Source organism: Pimephales promelas, chromosome 10 (genome assembly GCF_988280905.1).
Source record: "Pimephales promelas chromosome 10, fPimPro1.hap1.1, whole genome shotgun sequence".
Lineage (NCBI taxonomy): Eukaryota > Metazoa > Chordata > Actinopteri > Cypriniformes > Leuciscidae > Pimephales > Pimephales promelas.
In genome coordinates this window covers 2,411,314-2,433,265 of record NC_142778.1, presented here as the reverse complement: position 1 = coordinate 2,433,265, position 21,952 = coordinate 2,411,314, and the positions used below count along the sequence as shown (strand labels likewise).

General features: G+C 37.6%; 2 protein-coding genes across 12 annotated transcripts in view; one reads left to right on the top strand and one right to left on the bottom strand.

Moving 5' to 3' along the window:
- ets1 (ETS proto-oncogene 1, transcription factor) overlaps window positions 1–17,475 on the top strand; it is a 63,243-nt gene extending 45,768 nt beyond the window's left edge. For all 11 annotated transcript variants that reach the window (XM_039647511.2, XM_089135269.1, XM_039647512.2 and 8 more), the window contains 2 exons: window positions 13,668–13,786; window positions 15,269–17,475. In XM_039647511.2, coding sequence (XP_039503445.2) covers window positions 13,668–13,786; window positions 15,269–15,484 — 335 coding nt within the window. In that variant the 3' untranslated portion in view covers window positions 15,485–17,475. The remainder of the gene's footprint in view (window positions 1–13,667; window positions 13,787–15,268) is intronic.
- On the bottom strand, window positions 70–4,258 carry LOC148977279 (uncharacterized). Its single transcript, XM_089135268.1, has 2 exons — window positions 274–4,258; window positions 70–158 (listed from the first exon to the last, which is right to left on the bottom strand). The coding sequence occupies exon 1, from the start codon at window positions 4,175–4,177 to the stop codon at window positions 749–751; it is 3,429 nt and encodes a 1,142-aa protein (XP_088991394.1). The 5' UTR covers window positions 4,178–4,258; the 3' UTR covers window positions 70–158; window positions 274–748.
- Window positions 17,476–21,952: the final 4,477 nt, after the last annotated feature.

Genomic DNA, 21,952 nt, shown 5'->3' with positions numbered 1-21,952 from the left:
TATGTTTATCGTTGTTCTTAGGCATGTTGCATGTTATTTTGGCCATGTACGATGATGCTCGCATGGATATTTGTAATTCCCTTGAAGCACTGGCAGACACAAGTGGTTTTCTTGCTACAGGTTTATTTGAAGCTTATTCTCCAAGTTCACCGTGAAAACTAAACACAGTGTAACGAAAAAATAAAAAACACATTAGCTTGGAATGAACATGCAATGACATGCGTAGCATGTAAAATAACGTTCACCAAAGTAAAATACAGACACAAAACATACCTCGTTGGCTGCATGCCGTACACAAGGGAATAAAGAGTTTTCTTAGATAGCTGACATCCACTTATAACAACTTTAACACTTTTTTCAGCACATTAAATTGTCCGTGCTTCACTTGCTGTTAGCTTGCGACTCTCACTCACGAGTGTCCCAAAAGGCTTTGCGAAACAGCGCGGAGACTTCAAAATAAAAGCACTTGCAAAACAGCGCGGAGACTTCAAAATAAAGGCACTTTACTCTTAGCAAATAAAATCACTAAATGATACTAAATGCAATTTATAATTCTAAATTATAACATTGGTTGAAAACAAAGTGTACATTATTATAATGTTGCGACAATTACACTCCCACCAAATCACACAAACCTTAATGTGGATTTCTCTACACATAATGGTAGTTGCAAGTCAACTTAATACAACTTCTGAATTTTTGGTATTTAACCATTTAGCATGGAATTTGTGTAAAAACATTAAACACCTTAGTCTGCCTCAAGCAGAGTAACGACTTTATGTATGGGTCTTTCAAGAAACACTGTTTTAGTTGTGGATTTCCCCTTTTTGTCAAATGTAGTGTTACTAACTAGCAACCTTAGCTTTCTCACCCTACTATCTGACCCTGGATAGACTTCTGTGACCTTTGCCAGCTTCCATTCATTGCGTGGTACCAGATCATCTTGTAGAAGGACGATGTCATTGACCTTCAAGTTTCTTTTTTCCTTGTGCCACTTTTGTCTCGGTTGTAAGTTTAATAGATATTCTTTCCTCCATCGGGTCCAAAACTCATTAGCCAAATACTGCACTCGACGCCACCTCTTTTGAAGATAGAGATCTTCTCCAACAAATTTTCCAGGTGGAGGCAGAATGATTGTTGACTTCATTGTAAGGATGTGGTTCGGAGTCAAAGGTTCAGGTCCACATGGATCATTCAAATGTTCAGCTGTGAGTGGTCTGCTGTTAACAATAGCCATAACCTCGTACAGAAATGTCCTTAGTGAGGTGCTGTCAAGCCTTCGCGATGACTGGTCGAGTATAGCAGTTAGAACACTCCTTACTGTTCTTATTTGTCTCTCCCAGACACCACCCATGTGACTTGCCGCAGGAGGGTTCATCATAAATTCACATCCAAGAGCTTTTACTCTTTCTTGATCCATTTCTTTCATGAGTTCTGCAAACTCTCTCCTTGCACCAACAAAGTTAGTTCCTTGGTCACATCTTAGTTGACGCACATTTCCCCTTATGGCAATGAATGCCCTTAAAGCATTAATAAATGCGTCAGTTGTCATGTCATCAATCATCTCTATGTGTATGGCCCTTGAACATAGACAGGTAAGTAAGAGACCATATTTTTTTAGATCTTTTCTTCCTTCTTTTACATAGATTGGACCAAAGCAGTCTATGCCTGCGTAAGTGAAGGGTGGAGTCATCTCCGTTCTGTCTTGTGGTAAGTCACCCATCCTTTGCTCTTCAGTACCTCTTCTGTACTTTCTGCACTTGACACATTTGGAGATGTGTGATGAGACAGCACTGCTGCATCCCAGAATCCACCATCCATTAGCTCGCAATTCGTTTATTGTCATTCCACGTCCTTGATGTTGTACTCTTTCGTGAAAGTGCTTAATGAGTAAGACTGATATGTGGGAGTTCTTTGGGAGTATTGCCGGATGCTTCACATGTGAGTGTAGCGTGGCTTGACTTAGGCGTCCTCCCACTCTTAGAATACCCTGTTCGTCCAAGAAAGGACTCAACTTATTCAGCTTACTGTCTTTGGTCTTGGTAACTACCCGTTTTGCTTTCAAGCTCTTTATCTCATCTGGGAATGCTTCTTCTTGAACTAGCTTTATGATAGCGAGTTCTGCTTCTTTCCTTTCTTCTAGGCTTGTAGTTGTGTTGGTTCTTTGCTTCACACCCTTGTATTCTTTGACTTGTCGTTTCAACCTGGCAACTGCTTTTACTGCTCTTGACCAATCAGAGAATTTCTGTAGGCGATCCAAAAAAGATCTGTCTTCCTTGGCTTTAGTATTACACACAAGCACCTTGCGAAGCTCTGGATCATCCTGTCTGATATCTCCCACCTTGGCTTCTCTTTTAGGTAGCTCTTTACACCAAAGAAACTTTGGACCTGTGAACCAGTTTGAGGTCTTAAGTTGCTCTGCGGTTAAACCCCGAGATGCATGATCTGCTGGATTATCCTCAGAGGCAACATAAGCCCATTGCTCAGGCATTGTACTTGACTTGATTCTCTGTATGCGGTTGGCTACGAAAACTTGAAATCTTCTGGCGTCATTGTTTATGTAGCCAAGAACAACTGTGGAATCTGTCCAAAAGAACTCTTGCAGATCTTGGATTTCTAATTCCCTTTGGAGCATGTCACTAGTTCGAACTGCAACAACTGCCGCAGAGAGCTCAAGTCTCGGAATAGTCGTGACCTTGGTTGGTGACACTCTTGACTTGCCCATTACCAGACAGCAATGAACTTCGTCTGACATGTTAATGGCTCGCAGGTATGTACATTCACCGTAGCCAGAGACGCTTGCATCCGCAAAGTGGTGAAGTTCATATCCTTTCACGTCGCCGAAATTGGAAGGTAAGAAACATCTTTTGATTTGCATTTCAGCCAGATTGGGCAGATCTCTGATCCAGGACTCCCACTTGGGTCTTAGGTTTTCCGGAAGTTCCTCGTCCCAGCCAATCTTCTCTCTGCACATTTGCTGGAGTATTTGTTTCCCCAAAAGGACAAAGGGTGCCATGAACCCCAGGGGATCATACACAGAGGCCACAGTAGAGAGCACACCTCTTCTTGTTAGCGGATTAGCTTTTACTTGAACTCTGAATTTGAATGAGTCTGATGTGATGCACCACTCTACTCCTAGAGCCCTCTCCATGTGCGGTGAACTCAAGGCCATATCTCGATCTTTGATTGTGGCACGTTCTTCTTCTGGGATGGTTGCCATCACTTTCTCACTGTTGGAAACAAACTTGTGGAGTCTGAGCTTGCCAGTGGAGCAAAGTTCTCTTGATTCTTTGACGAGCTGAATGGCTTCCTTCTCAGTTTGGACGCTTGCAAGACCATCATCAACGTAGAAATTTCTTTGAATGAAGCGTATGGAGTCTTCACTGAACTGACCTTGTCCTTGTTCTGCCAGATGTTTCAGACTGAAGTTGGCACAGCCAGGAGACGAGGCTGCTCCAAACAAGTGGACCTTCATTCTGTAAATTGATGGTATGGTTTCCAAGTTGCCATTCTCCCACCAAAGGAATCTTAAATAATCTTGATCTTCCCTTTTCACATGAAACTGGTGGAACATCCTTTCAATGTCACACATGACTGCAATGGAACCTTTTCTGAAGCGACATAGAACACCCACCAATGTATTTGTCAAATCAGGACCGGTAAGCAGGTAGTCGTTGAGAGATGTTTCTTTAAACTTGGCAGAACAGTCAAATACTATGCGTATTTTTCCTGGTTTTCGTGGATGATAAACTCCATGATGTGGAATGTACCAGGCCGGACTGTTGTCGATTTCTTCCTCTGGAACCTTTTCCGCTTCACCACGTGAAATGATATCGTCCATGAAGTTTACGTAGTCTTTGTAATACTGTTGATCTTTTCTTAGTCTCCTTTCAAGACAGTGCAGTCGATGTGTTGCGCATGTCTTGTTGTTAGGTAATTTGGGTCTTTCCACTTTGAACGGTAATGGCATTTCGTAGTGACCATTGTGTTTCTGTGTAATGTTTCCTCTTAACTTTGCCAGGAACTTGAGATCTTCTTGAGACACCGGATCATGTTCTCCAGCTCTTTCAGAGAAGTCTGACTCAAGGACCTTTAAGATGTCTGAAGGCGTGATCTCTTTTACTTTGCTTCGGCTCACATAGTGTACTTCAGTTTTGAGATTGAGAGAAGGCTCCATCCCTGGTGTCACTTGTCTCACTACTATGCGATGACTGATTCCGATGGCATCACCGTAGTCTACAGTAGGATTCCCATGGCCAACAATGCTCCATCCAAGGTCCGTACGCTGTGCATAAGGTTGATGATCTTCGCCAAACACAACTTCCTTTGGAAGTAGAGCTTGTGAGCAGTTATACCCAATAAGCAGACCTACTTCACAGTCCTGCAGAGGTGCGATCTCTTCTTGGAGGTGCTCTAGATGGGACCATGCTTTCGCAGTTTCGTTTGTAGGTATGTGCGATCTGTTGGCTGGAATAAACTCACGCGTATAGACTGGTGGCAAGGAGATGTTCTTACCGGAGTAAAAGCCTCTGACTTGTAGGTTATTTACTCTTTGAGAGCTTACTACTGTGGTTTTTGAGGTCATAGTAGAGAGCTTGAGATTGACTTGTTCTTTGTTTGCTTCCAGGGCTTCAGCTACTTCACTTATAATGAAGGTTGTGTCGCTTTGAGAATCCAAAAGAGCATATACAAGGACTTCTTGTTCTGGTTGAGTTAAGGATGAAAGCCAGACGGGAATTACTGCAGCTGTTTGTGCATTAGCTTCACCAAGTATTACTCTATTGGAAGTAGCGGCTGTGGTTTCTTCATGTTGGGATGGTTGAGGTATTTCTCTGTATCTTTCTTTACTTGGATTTTGATTGGCTTGTGGATTTTGCTTGGCTTGTGACAGTCTTTGTTCCTTTTTGTCTCGCTCCTCATGCAGACAGGTAGGATGCCGCTTGTTGCAAATGTCGCAGACATTCCTACTGTTGCAGCTCTTTGACTGGTGACCAGACCTGAGACACCCAAAGCATAGCCTTTCAACTTGAATGAATTTGATTCTCTCTGAAACTGCTTTCTCCATGAACTTCCTGCATTTGTGCAAAGTATGCCCAGTTTTCTTACAGAAAGTGCATGTAGTTAAAGTCTGTTCGCTGGAACTTGTGGTAAGTGTCTTTGCTCTGAAGCTTTGATGTTTTTGGACTTTTGGTTTTTCAGCTTCAACTTGTTTTAGGGATTGCAATGATGTGACAGAATTGCAGGCAATTTTGGCCTCCCTTGCCAGAAACTTGACAAATTCGCTAAAGGAGGGAAATTGGTTTCTCTCTTCTTCTACTTCGATAACCTTCCGGTTCCATCTTGCCGTTAGCCAATCAGGTAACTTGGAGAGAATTTTCCTGTTTTCATTACAGTCATTCAAGATTTCCAATGCCTTGATATGAACCATGGCAGCCTCACAACTACGGAGAAAATCGCTGAACTCTCTGAGCTCAAGGCTGTCCTTAGATCCCATCTTGGGCCACACCTGGAGCTTGTCTCTGTATGCTTTAGCAATTGTGAAGGGGTTTCCGTATCTCTCTTCCAAAATCTCCCATGCAGCAACATAGGCAGACTCAGTTCCAAGAAGAAAATAACCATCGAGGGCTTTCTTAGCTTGTCCACTCACATATCTTCGAAGGTAGTATATCTTTTCTTTGTCTTGAAGGTTCTTCTGGTCGATCAATGTTTTAAAGGAGAGTTTCCAATCGTTGTATTGCAATGGATCTCCACTGAAAACTGAAGGTTCAGGAACTGGAATTCTGTTGGCACTTAAAGCACCTGCAAGCACCTTAATGAGCTCTGATGTACTTTCATTTGAGGTGGTCATAGCTTGTGGGATGGAGGTCATATGTAGAGACTGAGGACTTGAAGGAGCCGAGACTTTGTTATCTGCTTCAATCTCATACTCTGGTATGTCTTTCCATTCTTCTTCTATGACTTTCACTTGATCATATACCTGCATTCTTGCTCGTGCTGCTTTAAGACCTTTTACTGCCTCCAAATGCTGTATCCTCCTACGTTTTTCTTCTAGAGTCTTCTGTAGAACTCCAAACTCTTCTTCCAGTTGAGCTTTAATTTTGGATTCGTCTTCCTCTCTCTGTAGTCTTCGATTCACTTCCTCTGCTTCTTGTTCTAAACGACGCCTTACTGCTGCCGCCTCTTGATCAGCTATCTTCCTTTTAGCTTCTGCTTCTAGGCGCTGTATTTCCAATTGTTCTCTCTCTTGTTCTTGTAACACTTTCAGAATAACTTGGCTCGCAGCAGCTTCAGCGGCAGCTTCTTGTCGTTTAACAGAAGACCTACTTGAATGCACCGAATTGCTTTTCAAGAGAGAAGTGACAGAACCCGATTTGTATGTACTTGAGTCGAAAAGAGAGCCTGCTTCAGGCCAATCTTGCTTTTCTCCTTCTGGAATCTTTCCATCCAGTCGACTTAAGGCTCTGGATACAATGAACTTGGAAATCTCCACACACAAATCCACTTTTCGACGTGTCTCTTGCTCTGGAGTTGAGATGTCACGTAGTTCATCATAAACACGCTGAACGTCTGTAGAAAGACCTGTGACGCAATCGATAATGTCATTAAGCAGATCATCAGGTAAGGGCTCTTTTGACTGTGATAAAGGCTTCTTTGAAGATTTAACTTGGGTTCTCCATTTTTCATAAATGTAGTTGAACCTTTGTTGAAGCGCTTTAATTTTTTCATCTTGCAATTCTCTACCTTTCTCGGTTAGAGTTCTGACTCTTTGACTTCGTCTTGGCTGCTGCACTTCCTCTTGCTGGACTCCAGCAACACCAACTTGATCTTCTTTTATGCTTTCCCTAACCTGGGTTGTAGGCTCACTTGACTCTGACATTGTCTAATCCTTTAAATTAATCCTCTAAATAAAGGGTGTAATTAAACTGTTAGGTTTGCCTTTAACACTTACTCCAATGTAAATGTCACTTACATGTTGTTACTTGTAAGCTTATATGACTTAAAGGTTTTCAATGAGGTTTAAAATGTGATTAGAAAATTGAAAATGAGCAAAAAGGGCTAAACTCAACTTTGGAAATTACTTTTCAGAATGTGCTCATTATGCATGAACTCTGCAGAGTTTATAAGCTTAGACACTTAAATATTAAATGGCCAATAATACCTTCACTTATTTCCAAACACTATTTAAAACTTGAATATAATTTCCTTTTAACTCAAATGGCAAGCTTCAATGTATATTACATGGTCACATGAGTCAAAACATTCACAACACACGCTACAGATGTTATATCTACGCAAAAATCCTTTTGGCAAACCTTAATAGTAGCCTTCTTCTTAGATCACTCTTGACTTATAGTGTCCAAGTTCTTTATGGCTTTGTCTTGAAAACGTTGTTCATTAAGATCTATGCGTCCTCTTACTTCTGTCTGCGTGCGTGCATGTTTTCGGATTCAGTCCTTTGATGACAGCTCAGCGCGCTACCGTTGCTTTTCCTTTGAACTTGCGCGCGCCGACGATTAATGTCCACTCGCGTTGATGAACAGTCCGAGTTTTCACTGTAATTCCCTTGAAGCACTGGCAGACACAAGTGGTTTTCTTGCTACAGGTTTATTTGAAGCTTATTCTCCAAGTTCACCGTGAAAACTAAACACAGTGTAACGAAAAAATAAAAAACACATTAGCTTGGAATGAACATGCAATGACATGCGTAGCATGTAAAATAACGTTCACCAAAGTAAAATACAGACACAAAACATACCTCGTTGGCTGCATGCCGTACACAAGGGAATAAAGAGTTTTCTTAGATAGCTGACATCCACTTATAACAACTTTAACACTTTTTTCAGCACATTAAATTGTCCGTGCTTCACTTGCTGTTAGCTTGCGACTCTCACTCACGAGTGTCCCAAAAGGCTTTGCGAAACAGCGCGGAGACTTCAAAATAAAAGCACTTGCAAAACAGCGCGGAGACTTCAAAATAAAGGCACTTTACTCTTAGCAAATAAAATCACTAAATGATACTAAATGCAATTTATAATTCTAAATTATAACATTGGTTGAAAACAAAGTGTACATTATTATAATGTTGCGACAATTACAATATTGCATACCATATACTATCAAAAACCATGTTATTCCATATATCATAGCATAAATCGTTACATTTATCATATCACATACCAAATCATATCAAAATCCATATCATATGGTAAATGGAATATTGCATAGCATGTTATATCCAAAAATATATGCCATTCCATATATCATACCATAAATCATACAATTTATCATATCACATACCAAATCATATCAAAAACCATATGATATATGGAATTTTGCATAGCATGTCATATCAGAAAACATATATGCTATTCCATATGTCATACCATAAATCATACTATTTATCATATCACTTACCGAATCATATCAAAATCCATATATGATATGATATATGGAATAACATGGTTTTTGATATGACATGCTATGCGATATTCCATATATCATACCATAAATCGTTCAATTTATCATATCACATACCGAATCATATCAAAATCCATATGATATTATAAATGGAATATTGCATAGCATGTCATATCAAAAAACATTTGTTATTCCATATATCATACCATAAATCATACTATTTTTTTTTCATTTCGCATACCTTATCATATCAAAAATCTTATGATATGGAATATTGCATACCATGCTCATATCAAAAACCATGTTATTCCATATATCATACCATAAATCGTTCAATTCATCATATCACATACTGAATCATATCAAATCCATATGATATGATAAATGGAATATTGCATAGCATGTCGTATCAAAAAACGTATATGCTATTCCATATTTCATACCATAAATCCTACAATTTATCATATCACATAACGAATCATATCAAAATCCATATATGATATGATATATGGAATAACATAAATGTTTTTGATATGACATGCTATGCAATATTCCATAAATCATACTATTTTTTTCATTTCACATACCTTATCATATCAAAAATCTTATGATATGGAAAATTGCATACCATGGTCATATCAAAAACCATGTTATTCCAAATATCATAGCATAAATCCTACTATTCATCATATGACATAACCATATCATATAAAAAAACACATGATATTATTTGATATATTGTATCATGCACCATATACTATATGAGTTATTCCATATATTTGATCATAACCCGAACCCATACTATACAAATGAAATGAAATATCTTTTAATGAAAAACCCTTCAACCAGGAAGCATTTGGAATCACAAGTACGTGTGTGTTTCCTGCGACCCGAGGTGCTTTGTGTTGCCTTTCTGGGACGCAGTTGCTTCTGGATCAGTGGCAGACTCTTGTGCACCAGTTTCGATGCATTGGTGCACTTGCTGACCGCAGAGCCACGTTTGTTACATGACTGGAAGAATGTCATCGCAATCGTTTTCTCTGCACAACTGCTGCAAACATGCCACACCCAAGCTCTGTTTTCATCGTGTACTCCTTATCTGCGGCCCACATCTCAACCCATTTCCCAGGTCGTCTTGGCAACAGCACAAAGTGATAGCAGGCCTGTGCACTTAAGATGAGAGCTCCTTTATCGGCCCATCTTCGAGGGGCTTTTTTAACCTTGTGCCTTATGTCTCAAACCTACCTGCTCATGTCATATATCCGAGCAGAAAAAACACACTTGCTCACAAGGGCCCACTTGCTATATGTGGCACATTTCATTTCTATTTTAGGTTCTTTTGAACTTATAAAGAACTGTTTGGCACACACCCGAGTCGGTTGCTTGTCAGGTGGATTTCTCTAGATCCGAGCTAAAAAAAGAGGCGCGTTATGGATGTTTTATGCTGCTGATTGTAAATCGTTGGGTTTGTTTCTGTGTGCGTGTGAGAAATATGTATTTTCTATGGACTGAACTACCTGTTTTTGCTAATGTTACCCGCAGTGACGAGTCAACAGGCTTCAGAGTTCAGAGATAAAGCCGGCTAGTGACAAAAAATGATCCACTTGCTCGCAGAGCTCTGAGGTTTTCGTGTTTGTCATCATTAATCACATATGCAAGAACAAATCCATCAGATCTGTGAGGAGAGCAACTCAACCACAGCACCGCAACACACTTTCTTCAGCGACGGCTGATTTTTAACTTTATAGGGCGGCTTCCTCACGCACACATTAAAGGCACAGTTCACCCTTAATTTTTTTTTTTTTTAACTTTGTCATCATTCTCTCGTTGACCACCCAAGCATCTTTAGCTGAATGTTTTGGTGCCATAGATTATGGTTTTAAGACACTAATGAAGGATTTTATCACTGACAATTACCTATATTGGTACTATAAGGTTCCATTAGTTGACCTCAGTTATGAGCAATGCATTTCTTACAGTACTTGTTAATCATTGTTAATGTTAGCTAAAGTAAAGCTCCGTTCCATTAAATATTAACAGATGCAACCTTTGTTTTTAAAGCTGAAATTTGCATTTGCAAAAAAAAAATGTTGCTGATAATTTACTCACCCTCATGTCATCCAAGATGTCCACGTCTTTCTTTCTTCAGTCGAAAAGAAATTAAGGTTTTTGATGAAAACATTCCAGGATTTTTCTCCTTATAATGGACTTCAATGGGGACCAAATGGTTCAAGGTCCAAATGAGAGTTTAAGTGCAAACTGCAAACTGTTCAAAGGGCTTTAAACGATTCCAGACGATGAATAAAGGTCTTATCAAGCGAAACGATCGCTCATTTAATAAATAAATAAAAAAGTTTAAGTTTTACAAGCTCAAATGTTCACCTGCGATGCGCGTTCTGGCTCTCCTGTTCAAACTCGTTTATCAAAATGAGCAAATCTTTTTTCCGAGTCAACTAACGAAATGATTTGAAAAAAGATTTGTTCATTTTGATGAAAAAAAACAGACAAAAAAACATCAAAAACCTTAATGTCAATCATTTCGACTGAAGAAAGTAAGACATCTTGATATCTTGGATGACATGGGGGCGAGTAAATTATCACCAACTTTTTTTTTTTTTAAAAAGTGAACTAATACTTAACTAAGATACTTTTGCAATGTTAACTAATGTAATTGCATAATGTTAACAAATTGGACCTTTTTGAAAAGTGTTGTCTGTATTTTGTCACTTTTATGGTGCTTTTGTTGTGCTTGTGAGCTCATTTTTACTTTTAACATTCTGCTAAACATCTTATTTTGCATCCAGTGAAAGACCGAAAGTCATACATATTTTGAAGAACATGATTATTCACCCACACATATCTATTTTAGTGTGAACTATCCCTTTAAGCCCAATGCTTTATATCCAAGTTATTTTCCCAGATCAACTTCATGAAATCCTTGCCTTCGCTTGTAATCATGCTCTCACTTCAGGCAAAGTGGCCTTAATGTACTTTCAAAGCTTTGCTGAAAGTCAGCGCTGGATTTCTGTCAGTCTGAGGGTTTGGTTTAGGCATGTAGAGGACAGACCGATTGCTTTCCCTTCCCGGCTCCTTTGGGTTTAATGAGGGTGTGTTACAGTAGCTGTGCTTATGGAATGTGTTTTAATGCATTTATCTACATAAACCGATTACCGCATTGATCCAGATGAGTGATTTTGTGGACTCGCATGTTTAGGAGACAAAGAGAGGCAGGCAGACAGAGAGGGAGAGGGTTAGCATGAACTGTTGAATTGTTGATGAGAGAATCTGTTTCAGAATTGCATTAGTGTTTTATTGCATTATCGGCAAGGATATTTTTAGCCGGGTGTAACTCGGTAAGAATGAGTTGTGCCTGCTGTTATCACCACTTTTTGTGCATGTGCGTTGCTTTTGATTTACCGCCCACTTCACCAAAAGAATTACGCTGGTAAATGTGACACTACTTGTGTGTAAACTTTTTTTAAAAGAAGCCTAATTTACAAAAAAAGGATGCATTGAAATTAGGGGATGTGCCAGTTTAAAAAAATGCTGCTAGATGATGATTAATATATATTTATATATATATATATATATATATATATATATATATATATATATATATATATATATTGAGATTATTGAGACTCAGTTTAAATAATTGAAAAATAAAATAATTGTAAAATTATAGATAATTTAAAAAATTCAGATCGATGATAATTTTTTTGAAAAAATAAAAAAAAAAATTAAAAAAAAAAATATAATACTTGTAAAATTATAAATAATTAAAAAAAATTCTGGTCAATGATAATTAAAAATAAATTGAATAAATAAATAAATATTGAGACTGTTTAAATAATTGAAACATAAAATAATTGTAAAAATTCTGGTCGATGATAATAATAAAAAATATATATATAAATATATAAATATATATATATTCCCGAGAATCATCACAAAATATCAAAATATTCAAATCGTCGCAGAGTATAGGATTTGAATCTCAATAATAAATATATATTATTGAGATTCAAATCCTATACTCTGTTTAAATAATTGAAAAATAAAATAATTGTAAAATTATAAATAATTTGAAAAATTCTGGTCGGTGATAACTTTTTTATAAAAATAAATATAAATTCCCGAAAACTGATAAATTATTGAGATTCAAATTGTATACTCTATTTAAATAATTGAAAAATAAAATGTAAATGCTTCTAGTGATTTTAGTGTTCTAGTGAACCGTATGGACAAATAATATTCATTTTGAGATTATGTCAGAGGTAATCTGAAAGTAAGCATGCACAATTAAATATCCAATATCGATGGCCTACTGATAAATGTAAAAATCTGGTGCTAATATATAGTGCAGGACTTGATGTTTGCAGGAGATTAGACTCTCTCTTCTCTTCGCTGTTGTTTTGCAGCAGGTGTGATATGAAGTGACGGTTCATTTTAATGTGCACAAACCACAAGATGAAGAAAAGCCAAAACTTATCTAGACGGGTACACGAGCTGCTCCGCTGCTGCCTACACGCTGTGAAGCCTTTGCAGGATAGATCTAACTCAATAGGTCAACGCGACCACATAAACACTTCACGCTAGTCCTTAAATCGCGTCTCACAATCAAGTGGATTAAGATGCACGGTTGCAATATTTCAAGGCTACAAAGTCTTTAAAGTTGACCCCATCGCAGTTGGGGGCGAATGCAATGTTAAAGCTTGTGAGAATAGCTCTCGTTTTGCAGATGTCCGCCAAGGGCTTCTCTCTCTCACACCCACACAGCCGTTCACACACATGTAGACATCACACACATGTGTGCTTTCAAATGCACCCGGGCGACATGCAGACATATACATCATGGTTTGCGTGATCAAACACATTTATCCGCCAGATATGTAGCCTTGGGGCAAATCCAGATGATCTCAGTGGCTTGGAATTCACATAAAGAGCCCAAAGCTCAAGTCGGACATGCGGTCTGTGCAGTAGCCAGTCAATACGCCATTGTGTCACGCCATTCTCACGCAGCGTGACATAAAGCTAATGGCATGTGAAACTCTGTTTGGACCATGATTTGAAATCCAACATTTCTTTTATACTTAATGCAGTAGAACTGAAGAGTCTTGAATGGTGATAATATGGTACTTTGAGATTTGTTGCATACTGTGTATGCTCCTTGAGGTCAATGGACATTTTGTTGTGAACATCCTCCATAGGATTGTATTAAGTCGTTGTGGTGTTGTTTGTCCATTCAGGCAGCGGACCCATCCAACTCTGGCAGTTTCTGTTGGAGCTCTTGACGGACAAATCCTGCCAGTCTTTCATCAGCTGGACTGGAGACGGATGGGAGTTCAAGCTCTCCGACCCTGATGAGGTGAGGGATTATAGTCAGCATGCTTTGTATAGGTGGGGAAGAATAGACTCAAAAAAAGTGTGCGTGTGTATATATGAAGAGTTCAGATGCAAAAGCCTCTAAATGCCATTTGAAATTTTCTTCTAGAATGATCATTTTTATCAAGCTTGTATATTTAAGTTCAGTGATTTCACTTAAATGGCAATGATAATTACCTATTAATTGTTATTTAAGTGAAATTACTAAACTTAAATATACAAGATTGATAAAAATCATCATTAAAGAAGAAAATTTTAAATGGCATTTAGAGGCTTTTGCATCTGAACTCTTCATATATATATACGAATTTTTGAATTTTCCTCTTTTTTTTTTTTTGCTCAGAATTAAGTTAACTTTTTTAATATGAATTATTATTATTATTATTTTTTATTTTTTTATTATGGCTATGTAATAGTTAACTGAATCTAAAACTGAAAACATTAACTGAAAATAAATAAATGAATAAATAAATAAATATGTATTTCCGCTTGTATGCAGTGCAACAATTCAAATGTTCATTTAGTTTAACGATGACTAAAAAGAATATTGAAAAAAAAATAAATAAATAAATAAAAATGACAAACACTAAAATTACCAAAACTTTTACTAAAATTTTTTTTTAAATAAAATAAAAAAAAAATCATTCAAAAAAGGAATACGAACTATAATATCTCAATGATACTAAATTCAATAATAGAGTTAGTTTAAATAACTAGTTAAGTCATGAAACTTAATAATTCTCCATGCAACATTTAAATAGTTGGGTTCAGTGTTTGCTCTAAGTTAGTCTTACAGTGTGCAATCAGAGTTCATCTGAACCTTCCACCTCCCCAGCTCCACCTGCCTAGATCTGCTTCAGGATTTATGTGTGTATTCACGTGTGTATTTTTAGTGCATAGCAATAATAAAAATACATCAACACGGCCATATTCAATGGCATGCTAACGCTATTCCGAGAGTTGTCATGATTCAAATCTAGTTGACCAAACGAAGAGTTCAGATGCAAAAGCCTCTAAATGCCATTTGAAATTTTCTTCTTTAATGATGATTTTTATCAAACTTGTACATTTAAGTTCAGTAATTTCACTTAAATAACAATTAATAGGTATGCCATTTAAGTGAAATCACTGATCTTAAATATACAAGCTTGATAAAAATTATCATTCTAGAAGAAAATTTCAAATGGCACTTAGAGGCTTTTGCATCTGAACTCTTCAAACATGCAAGTTTTTTTTATGCAAAACACAGAACCAAAAAAGCAATTTGTAGCAAGTTTAGTAAATGCAACAAATGTTGTTCTTCAGAGACTAACCTCACAGTGCCATTTATCAGTTTATCTCTGATGCAATCGCTATACCACCACTGCAAAAGCACTTGGTCGCACACACACTACAGAATCTCATGAGCAAGCGAATGACTATTCTGTGGGTTCGTGATCCTGACCCGTGTCTCCTTGACCTCTAGGTGGCACGTAGATGGGGCAAGAGGAAAAACAAGCCCAAGATGAATTACGAGAAGTTGAGTCGTGGTCTACGCTACTACTACGACAAAAACATCATCCACAAGACGTCTGGCAAGCGCTACGTCTACCGCTTCGTGTGTGACTTGAAAAGCCTACTGGGATACACTCCCGAAGAGCTCCACACCATGTTAGATGTCAAGCCTGACACGGATGAGTAAAGTTTGGGAAGTGTTGAGGGGGGGGGGAAAGGCGGCTGAAAAAGTCAATTACAGATCCTGGAAAGAAAACAAAACGGGTCGTCCATTTTCGGGTCCAATCACATCTTAATCGTGGTCTAGTCTTGTTTTGAGCTCATACGGGACAAAAAAGAGGAAGCGTCAAAGCATTTACCAAAGTTTATAACTCGTGCGCCTATATTGTTTATAGTTCTGCGGGGAAGGGAACGCTCGAAGCTGGTCCCAGTAGCACAAACACCGGGAAGGAACAGAAGACAAAGAGATGGACTTTTCTTGGACGCATTGCCAAAATTAGAGACAAGAGGAACATCGCAGAAATATTTACTCTTAAGTGACTGTTTCTGTCTCCTTGCATTCCCACCAGGAGGAAGTGAGTTCTCAGCCGGACCAAATCGCTTTCCTTATTTTTGTTTCTTAAAGATACATGTGTCAGTATTAATTTGTGCAGAGACCAGTTGTATTGAGATTTTTGTTGTACATTTTCATACTGCAGAAGATGAAGGTTTATTGAAGTGAAACTGTGCTTAGATCTTCTTTTAAGGTCACGTTCGGTTATATGGGTTGCTCTTACCACAATGTCCATAGCCGAAAACGCTCGCCAGATCAAAATAGATACCAGAGTCTCGCCCTTTTCAGTTGAAAGAGACGCACCTCAGTCAAACCGAGAGACGCATATGAAAGCGGCCGTTGGCTTCTCAACAGCACACGCACACGTTTGTGGGGAGTGTGTGTTTATGAGTTCACCACTTGTATTAGGACAAAAGACATCTAACGTTTCTTGCCTTGGCTTTGTTTGTACGTGAATGGCTTTTTCATAAAGTCTCGCCTTAATATAGCACACCGTTTTTTTTTACGAATTTACTGTGTCTTCTCGAGGTAAACTGAAAACTCTTCGCACTCTTCAGTGCTAGACTGAACCGAAAGCCGTAAGGGTTTAAGAACGCGCCATGCGAGGTGTTTTAACCTCGAGCGCGCACTTCAGCATGCGTCTGGATCGTCAAAAAGTACGCGAGATGGATTTTGCAGAGAATGATCGATTTTAGGGTGGTGTTTTATTTTCCAGATGGTTTGTGAAAGTGTGTGTTAATGGTAGTGGCTGATATAGGAGATCATGCTGATGCTTTCGGCAGCTTTAAAGGCTACCAAATATCACAAGGGAGTCCGTTTCGTAAATGCAGTATTATAGTCATTGAACTGTTTTAGGCAGCGCTGGTTGGGACTCAAGCCAGAGTTGCATTGCAGTGTCCATGAAATGAATAATGAACTTTAAATGTGGTTATTTGGAGTATTTTCAGTACTTTAAAAGGCTGAGTAGAATCGTGTTGTCCCGTCTTCATATCGACTGTTTCACTGTGTGGGAAGGGTCTCGTCTCGTACCATGTGGGAAAAGCCAAAGTCAAGAAGGTTCTTCTAAGAAAACAAATCGTATTGTTTACAGAGGCAGATGCTACCCATCCTGGAGTTGTCTATTTTTACAGATAACGTTTCATAAAATTGCTAGATCGAAAGATAAACCATATTCTCAAGCTCAGAGCTTGTTTTAGACGCACCGTCCTACCATGAACAACAGCACAAGTGGTACATCCCCTGAAGTCTCACCGAGAACATGTTCTGACAGAAGAAAGCCCACAGTGATGATACCTGACACACCGAAAGCCAGCGACATGTTCAATGGAAACAAGTCTTGTTTTAATAAGGTTCAGATCATAATGCAGTCTGATTGTAAAAAAAAGTGATGCATTTGTGTGATGAACACTTTTGACAGATGCATACATACTGAGTGTTTTTATTTCCCCACAATTTTGCCTTATTTTGTATATTTTATATTTCTGTATTTTTTTATTTCATTTTTTTTTTTGTTAAAAAGATAATTTTAATGTATTTAGTTCACAAACATTTTGATATTTTTCAATAATTTATATTTTATAAACTTTGAAATATGAAATGCAGACAGCTGGTGCTTTCGTGGGGGGGGGAAATAAGGTAGCGCAGGACAAAATGTAGCGGTTTTTTTTTTTTTTCATCTTTTATATGAAAACAAACAAAAAAAAAAGAGAGAAAAAAAGTTAAATTTAAGGAATTTAAAGACCTGTCTGCTTATACAGTTCTGTATAGATAAGGCTGATGCTGGCCCATCATTATGTTCTGCTGGAGAGTTTTATATACATTAGCTTCTATTTCTTATTGTACTTTAAATTGTTATGTTATTAAAAATATATGTGGATAAAATGATGCTTGTGCTGCTTCGTTATTAATTCCAAAATGAATCTATTTGCAATAATGCTGAATCAAAAGTAGCACGAAGGAAGACACACCCATATCAACCGATAACTTTCACAAACACAGGTATGAAGTTGCTAACGCATGCAGATTATCACCTCTCTCTCTCTCTCTTTCTCTCTGTGCAGTGCTCTGCAGGCTTTGCGGCAGGTTTGTGGTTTCGTTTATTATGAGTCTTGGTTAAATGAGCAGCTCCTTTCTTTCATTGCTAATCATCATACACACCGCAGCTGCAGTGTTTTATCAAGCAAAAGCATTCACATCACGGAAAGACCTGTGATTCTCACACTCAAGATCTGCGTGCTTTTTTATGAGCTGCGATCTCTTCTGAGGAAGGGGACTGGGAATTTCTTCATTTGTGGTTAAAGTGGGACTGAAGCTGGCACAATGAGTCCGTCACTTCACCTTTTCGTTTTTTGTCCACTCGATTAAGATCCAAAAAAATTGTATGCATGCATATGGGTTCATAATGCCCATTTAAAAAACAAAAAACAAAAACTAGGCTATAAAATCTCAGAAATAAACCTTTTTAGGGAGTTTGGTAGCACTTTACTTGATAAGACTGGTATGACACCTTCATGTGTCTTGAATATGAAGTATGCATGTTTATGATAATTGTCATTAAGTGTCTTTTGCTCATTAATGACATTTTGAATGCAAATATGACATTGTTTAAGATGTCTTTGTCATGACAACTTGACATAAAATTAAGTTAAACGGTCATGTGGTTGGCTTTGACATTGGCTGTCATGAGGCATTATAAGTGTGTCATGAATATTTGTCGTGACGTCAACTACGGTGGTACTCGTTGAATTTATCACTAAAAAGCTTAACGGCTTCATGACAGCCGATGTCAAAACCAACCACCTGACAGTTTAATGTAATAGGTGGTTTCTTAAGTTTGATCATTAATCTGCTATGTCATGTTTATGACAGGTTGTGTTGTCTTAGGAATAGTCTGAAGACATCTCAAACAATGTCATATTTGCATTAAAAATGCCATAACTGAGCAAATGACACTTAATGACAGTTGTCACAAACATGCATAAAACGTATGCATATGTCATGTCATGATGATGAAGGTGTCATGTTAGTCTCATGCACACCCCTTCAAGTACCGAAACTTTGACATAAAACGAAGAAATATTTGGATTTCTGGGCCGTGTGTAAAAACCAGATACCAACTATACCATCTGAAATGCATGCTAATGTTTCGATTCAACTCTTCACTGATTATGGTGATTATAATTTGAATTGTTCACATAAATGTCAGGGGTTTCACCTCAGTCTTTGTACGGGTATCTCTTTTGTGGAAAGAAAGAGTCAGTGGTTTGTGCATAATCAGAGCACAGGTCAAGAAGTGATTTTACAGTTATTTTGTGTGCACTAGACTAAAACCTTTTGGTAACTAGATCTGAAAATGTCCATGTTCTGAGTTGAGAATTAGTCAGGACTTTTCTTGGTCCGTCATGGTGGTCGGATATTCAGCATTTTCTATTTGGAGATGTATCATATTCCAGTATACTCTGTAGTTTGTGTCTTTCACATTTGGAAATGACCGTCATTGGCAGGAACGATTTTTACTCCAGGTCTCTTTTTCACAACAAAATACTTGCTTTTTCCAGTTGACTAAACAAGACAATTAGGTTACACTTTATTTTAAGGTGACGTAGTTACATTGCACTTACTCAAATAAGTACTGTAATACTAACTACTTGTACTAGAGTTAAGTTTTGACTTTGTTACTGTCGTGTACTATTTTTTTTTCTATTGCAAGTTTGAATATGTTTGCATATGCAAATTAGCTATTGTCTAATTAAAAATGCATACCTTTGTAGAACAGAAATCTGGATGAAATGGTGAGATTTTTGGATAATTTACCATATTTTCAGGAATAAAGAAATCAGGTGTCATATATGTAAATCTCACTGTAAAAACCTTAGATGATATGAAGGAATATAATTGTGAATTCTGCTGTTAAAATTGATATTTCTGACTGAAAAAAAAAACATTTTGGTGGTAACACTATTTTTCAATGCCCCACATTCTACTAACTAAAGTATATATCTGCTTACACTTTATTTTTATTCTCCACAACAGATATTATACTAACCCGATCCCCAAACTAACCGTCTACTAATACTCTAATGAGAGTTAGTTGACATCTTGATTGCAAATTTACTTATAGTATAATCTCTAAAGTGTAATATTGAAATAAAATGTGATCAGTAACACTATTTTGATGGTCCCTTTTAAACATTCTCTTGACTATAAGTAACATGTCAACTAACTCTCATTAGAATAATAGTAAACTGTCTTTATTTTCACTCTCCTCAGCAGACATTTAACTGACTATGAGTAACTTTACAAGTACATGTCAACTTATTCGACTAACCCCTTAATCTACTTACCCAAACCCTAAACTAACAGTCTGCCAATACTTTAATGAGATTAAGTAGACATGTAGATGCAACGTTACTTACCAAACCTAAATATCTGACTCCCTGTTGGTCGGAGCTAATGAGTGTAAATTAGAAAGTTGTCCGGCTTGAGAAGAACAATATACATACCAATTTTTGTTACTGTAGGTAAAACTAATACCCTTTTTTTTTACTGAAGGTGGCACTACTGAGACCCTCACCATGCCCGTTTCTGAAGCTTTGCATGAAACTCCACAGACACATCTCATTTATTAGCTAGTAGACATGTGCAATTTCAAGCATGCTAAGAGTCTCAAAATCATCAAAAAAGAAAAGGTATATGGAACCAATTAGTCCTTATTTTTTGGGGATTGGGATTGCTGTGTGGGTTTTTTTTTAACTCGCTATTATTTTGACTTTTTGAGGCATTTACGGTGACATTGTGACTTGTTTGTCTGCTTCTAATCTGATGGGAGGATACAGGAGACAGCTGAGGCCAGCCATAGACTTTACCATAAATATTTGTGCTCAAACTCCTCACACTTCATCTCCCGTGTGTGTGCGCACTAGAAAGAGACAAAAATTCTTCAACAGCATGCAGCCATAGAACTTCACCACTTATAACACTTTTGCACTTGCAATTTTTTTTCTATCTTTCTCTGACTTTTTTTTTTTTTTTTTCACTTAACCGTAATGGAAAATTACCTCAGTCAGATATGAAAATTACCCCTTTGAAATCCCCAACTGTAGGTGCCTAAAAACCCACAGATACACAGTGTTTGTGTCACCTGACAACCATTTTCAAAATGTTTCTACAGCATAGTGCAAAAAAACAAAACAGAGATACGCTTCCCAAACACTCTCATGCAGATCTTCGTCAACTTCACGTCATATTTATAACGATATGCATACAGGGTAACTATTGAAGGAGTTTATTTTAGCAAGATCAGATTCATTAAGAACAATTGTGCTGGTGTGTGTTTGGTGACGAGTGTGATCACAGTTGTGTGCGGATAGACAAAGGTGAAGGTAAGAGAGGAACCACCTGCAAACGTGCTGAATGATGTCTACAACACAAAGACCTGGAACATTGTGTACTTTTGTGGTCAATTGTGGACATGACAAGATATTAAAAGAATGAAGTATCCTACAGACAAAGGTACATTGCTTTTACAACTTGCCTTCATTCACACCGGGAAAGAAAACACTTTAAGTACACCTTAAGGATATCCAATTGGTTATAGCATGCATATTGCTAGGATATTGGCTGTTTATTAGTATTTAAAGCACATAGTAATGACTTATAATGCATGATCATATCTACAACCTGCTATACCCAATACTAAAACTTGGAGTTTATTGAGACATAAGTTGTTAGTAGTAGTTAATAGTGAGAATTGGACAGTAATATAAAGTGTGACCTTTGCATGTCAACTAACTCTCATTAGACCATTAGACGGATAGATTAAGAGATAGAAAGAGTTGACGTAGTTGTGAAGTTATTTAGAGTTAGTAGGATGTCTAAATAAAGTGTTACACATATGCATCCCAAATAATCCATTTATATTTGGATTGATGGCTCTTAACCCTTAACACATCCAATATAGCATGATCTGAATGAAATTTTGATCGGTTAGAAAGAGATGGTGTAGACCTGTACATGCTTAAATACGACAGCCTTCTCAATCAGATTCAAAAATGCCTTGCATGCATTGTGCAGTGTTTACACACGTTTACTAAAATTTATTTA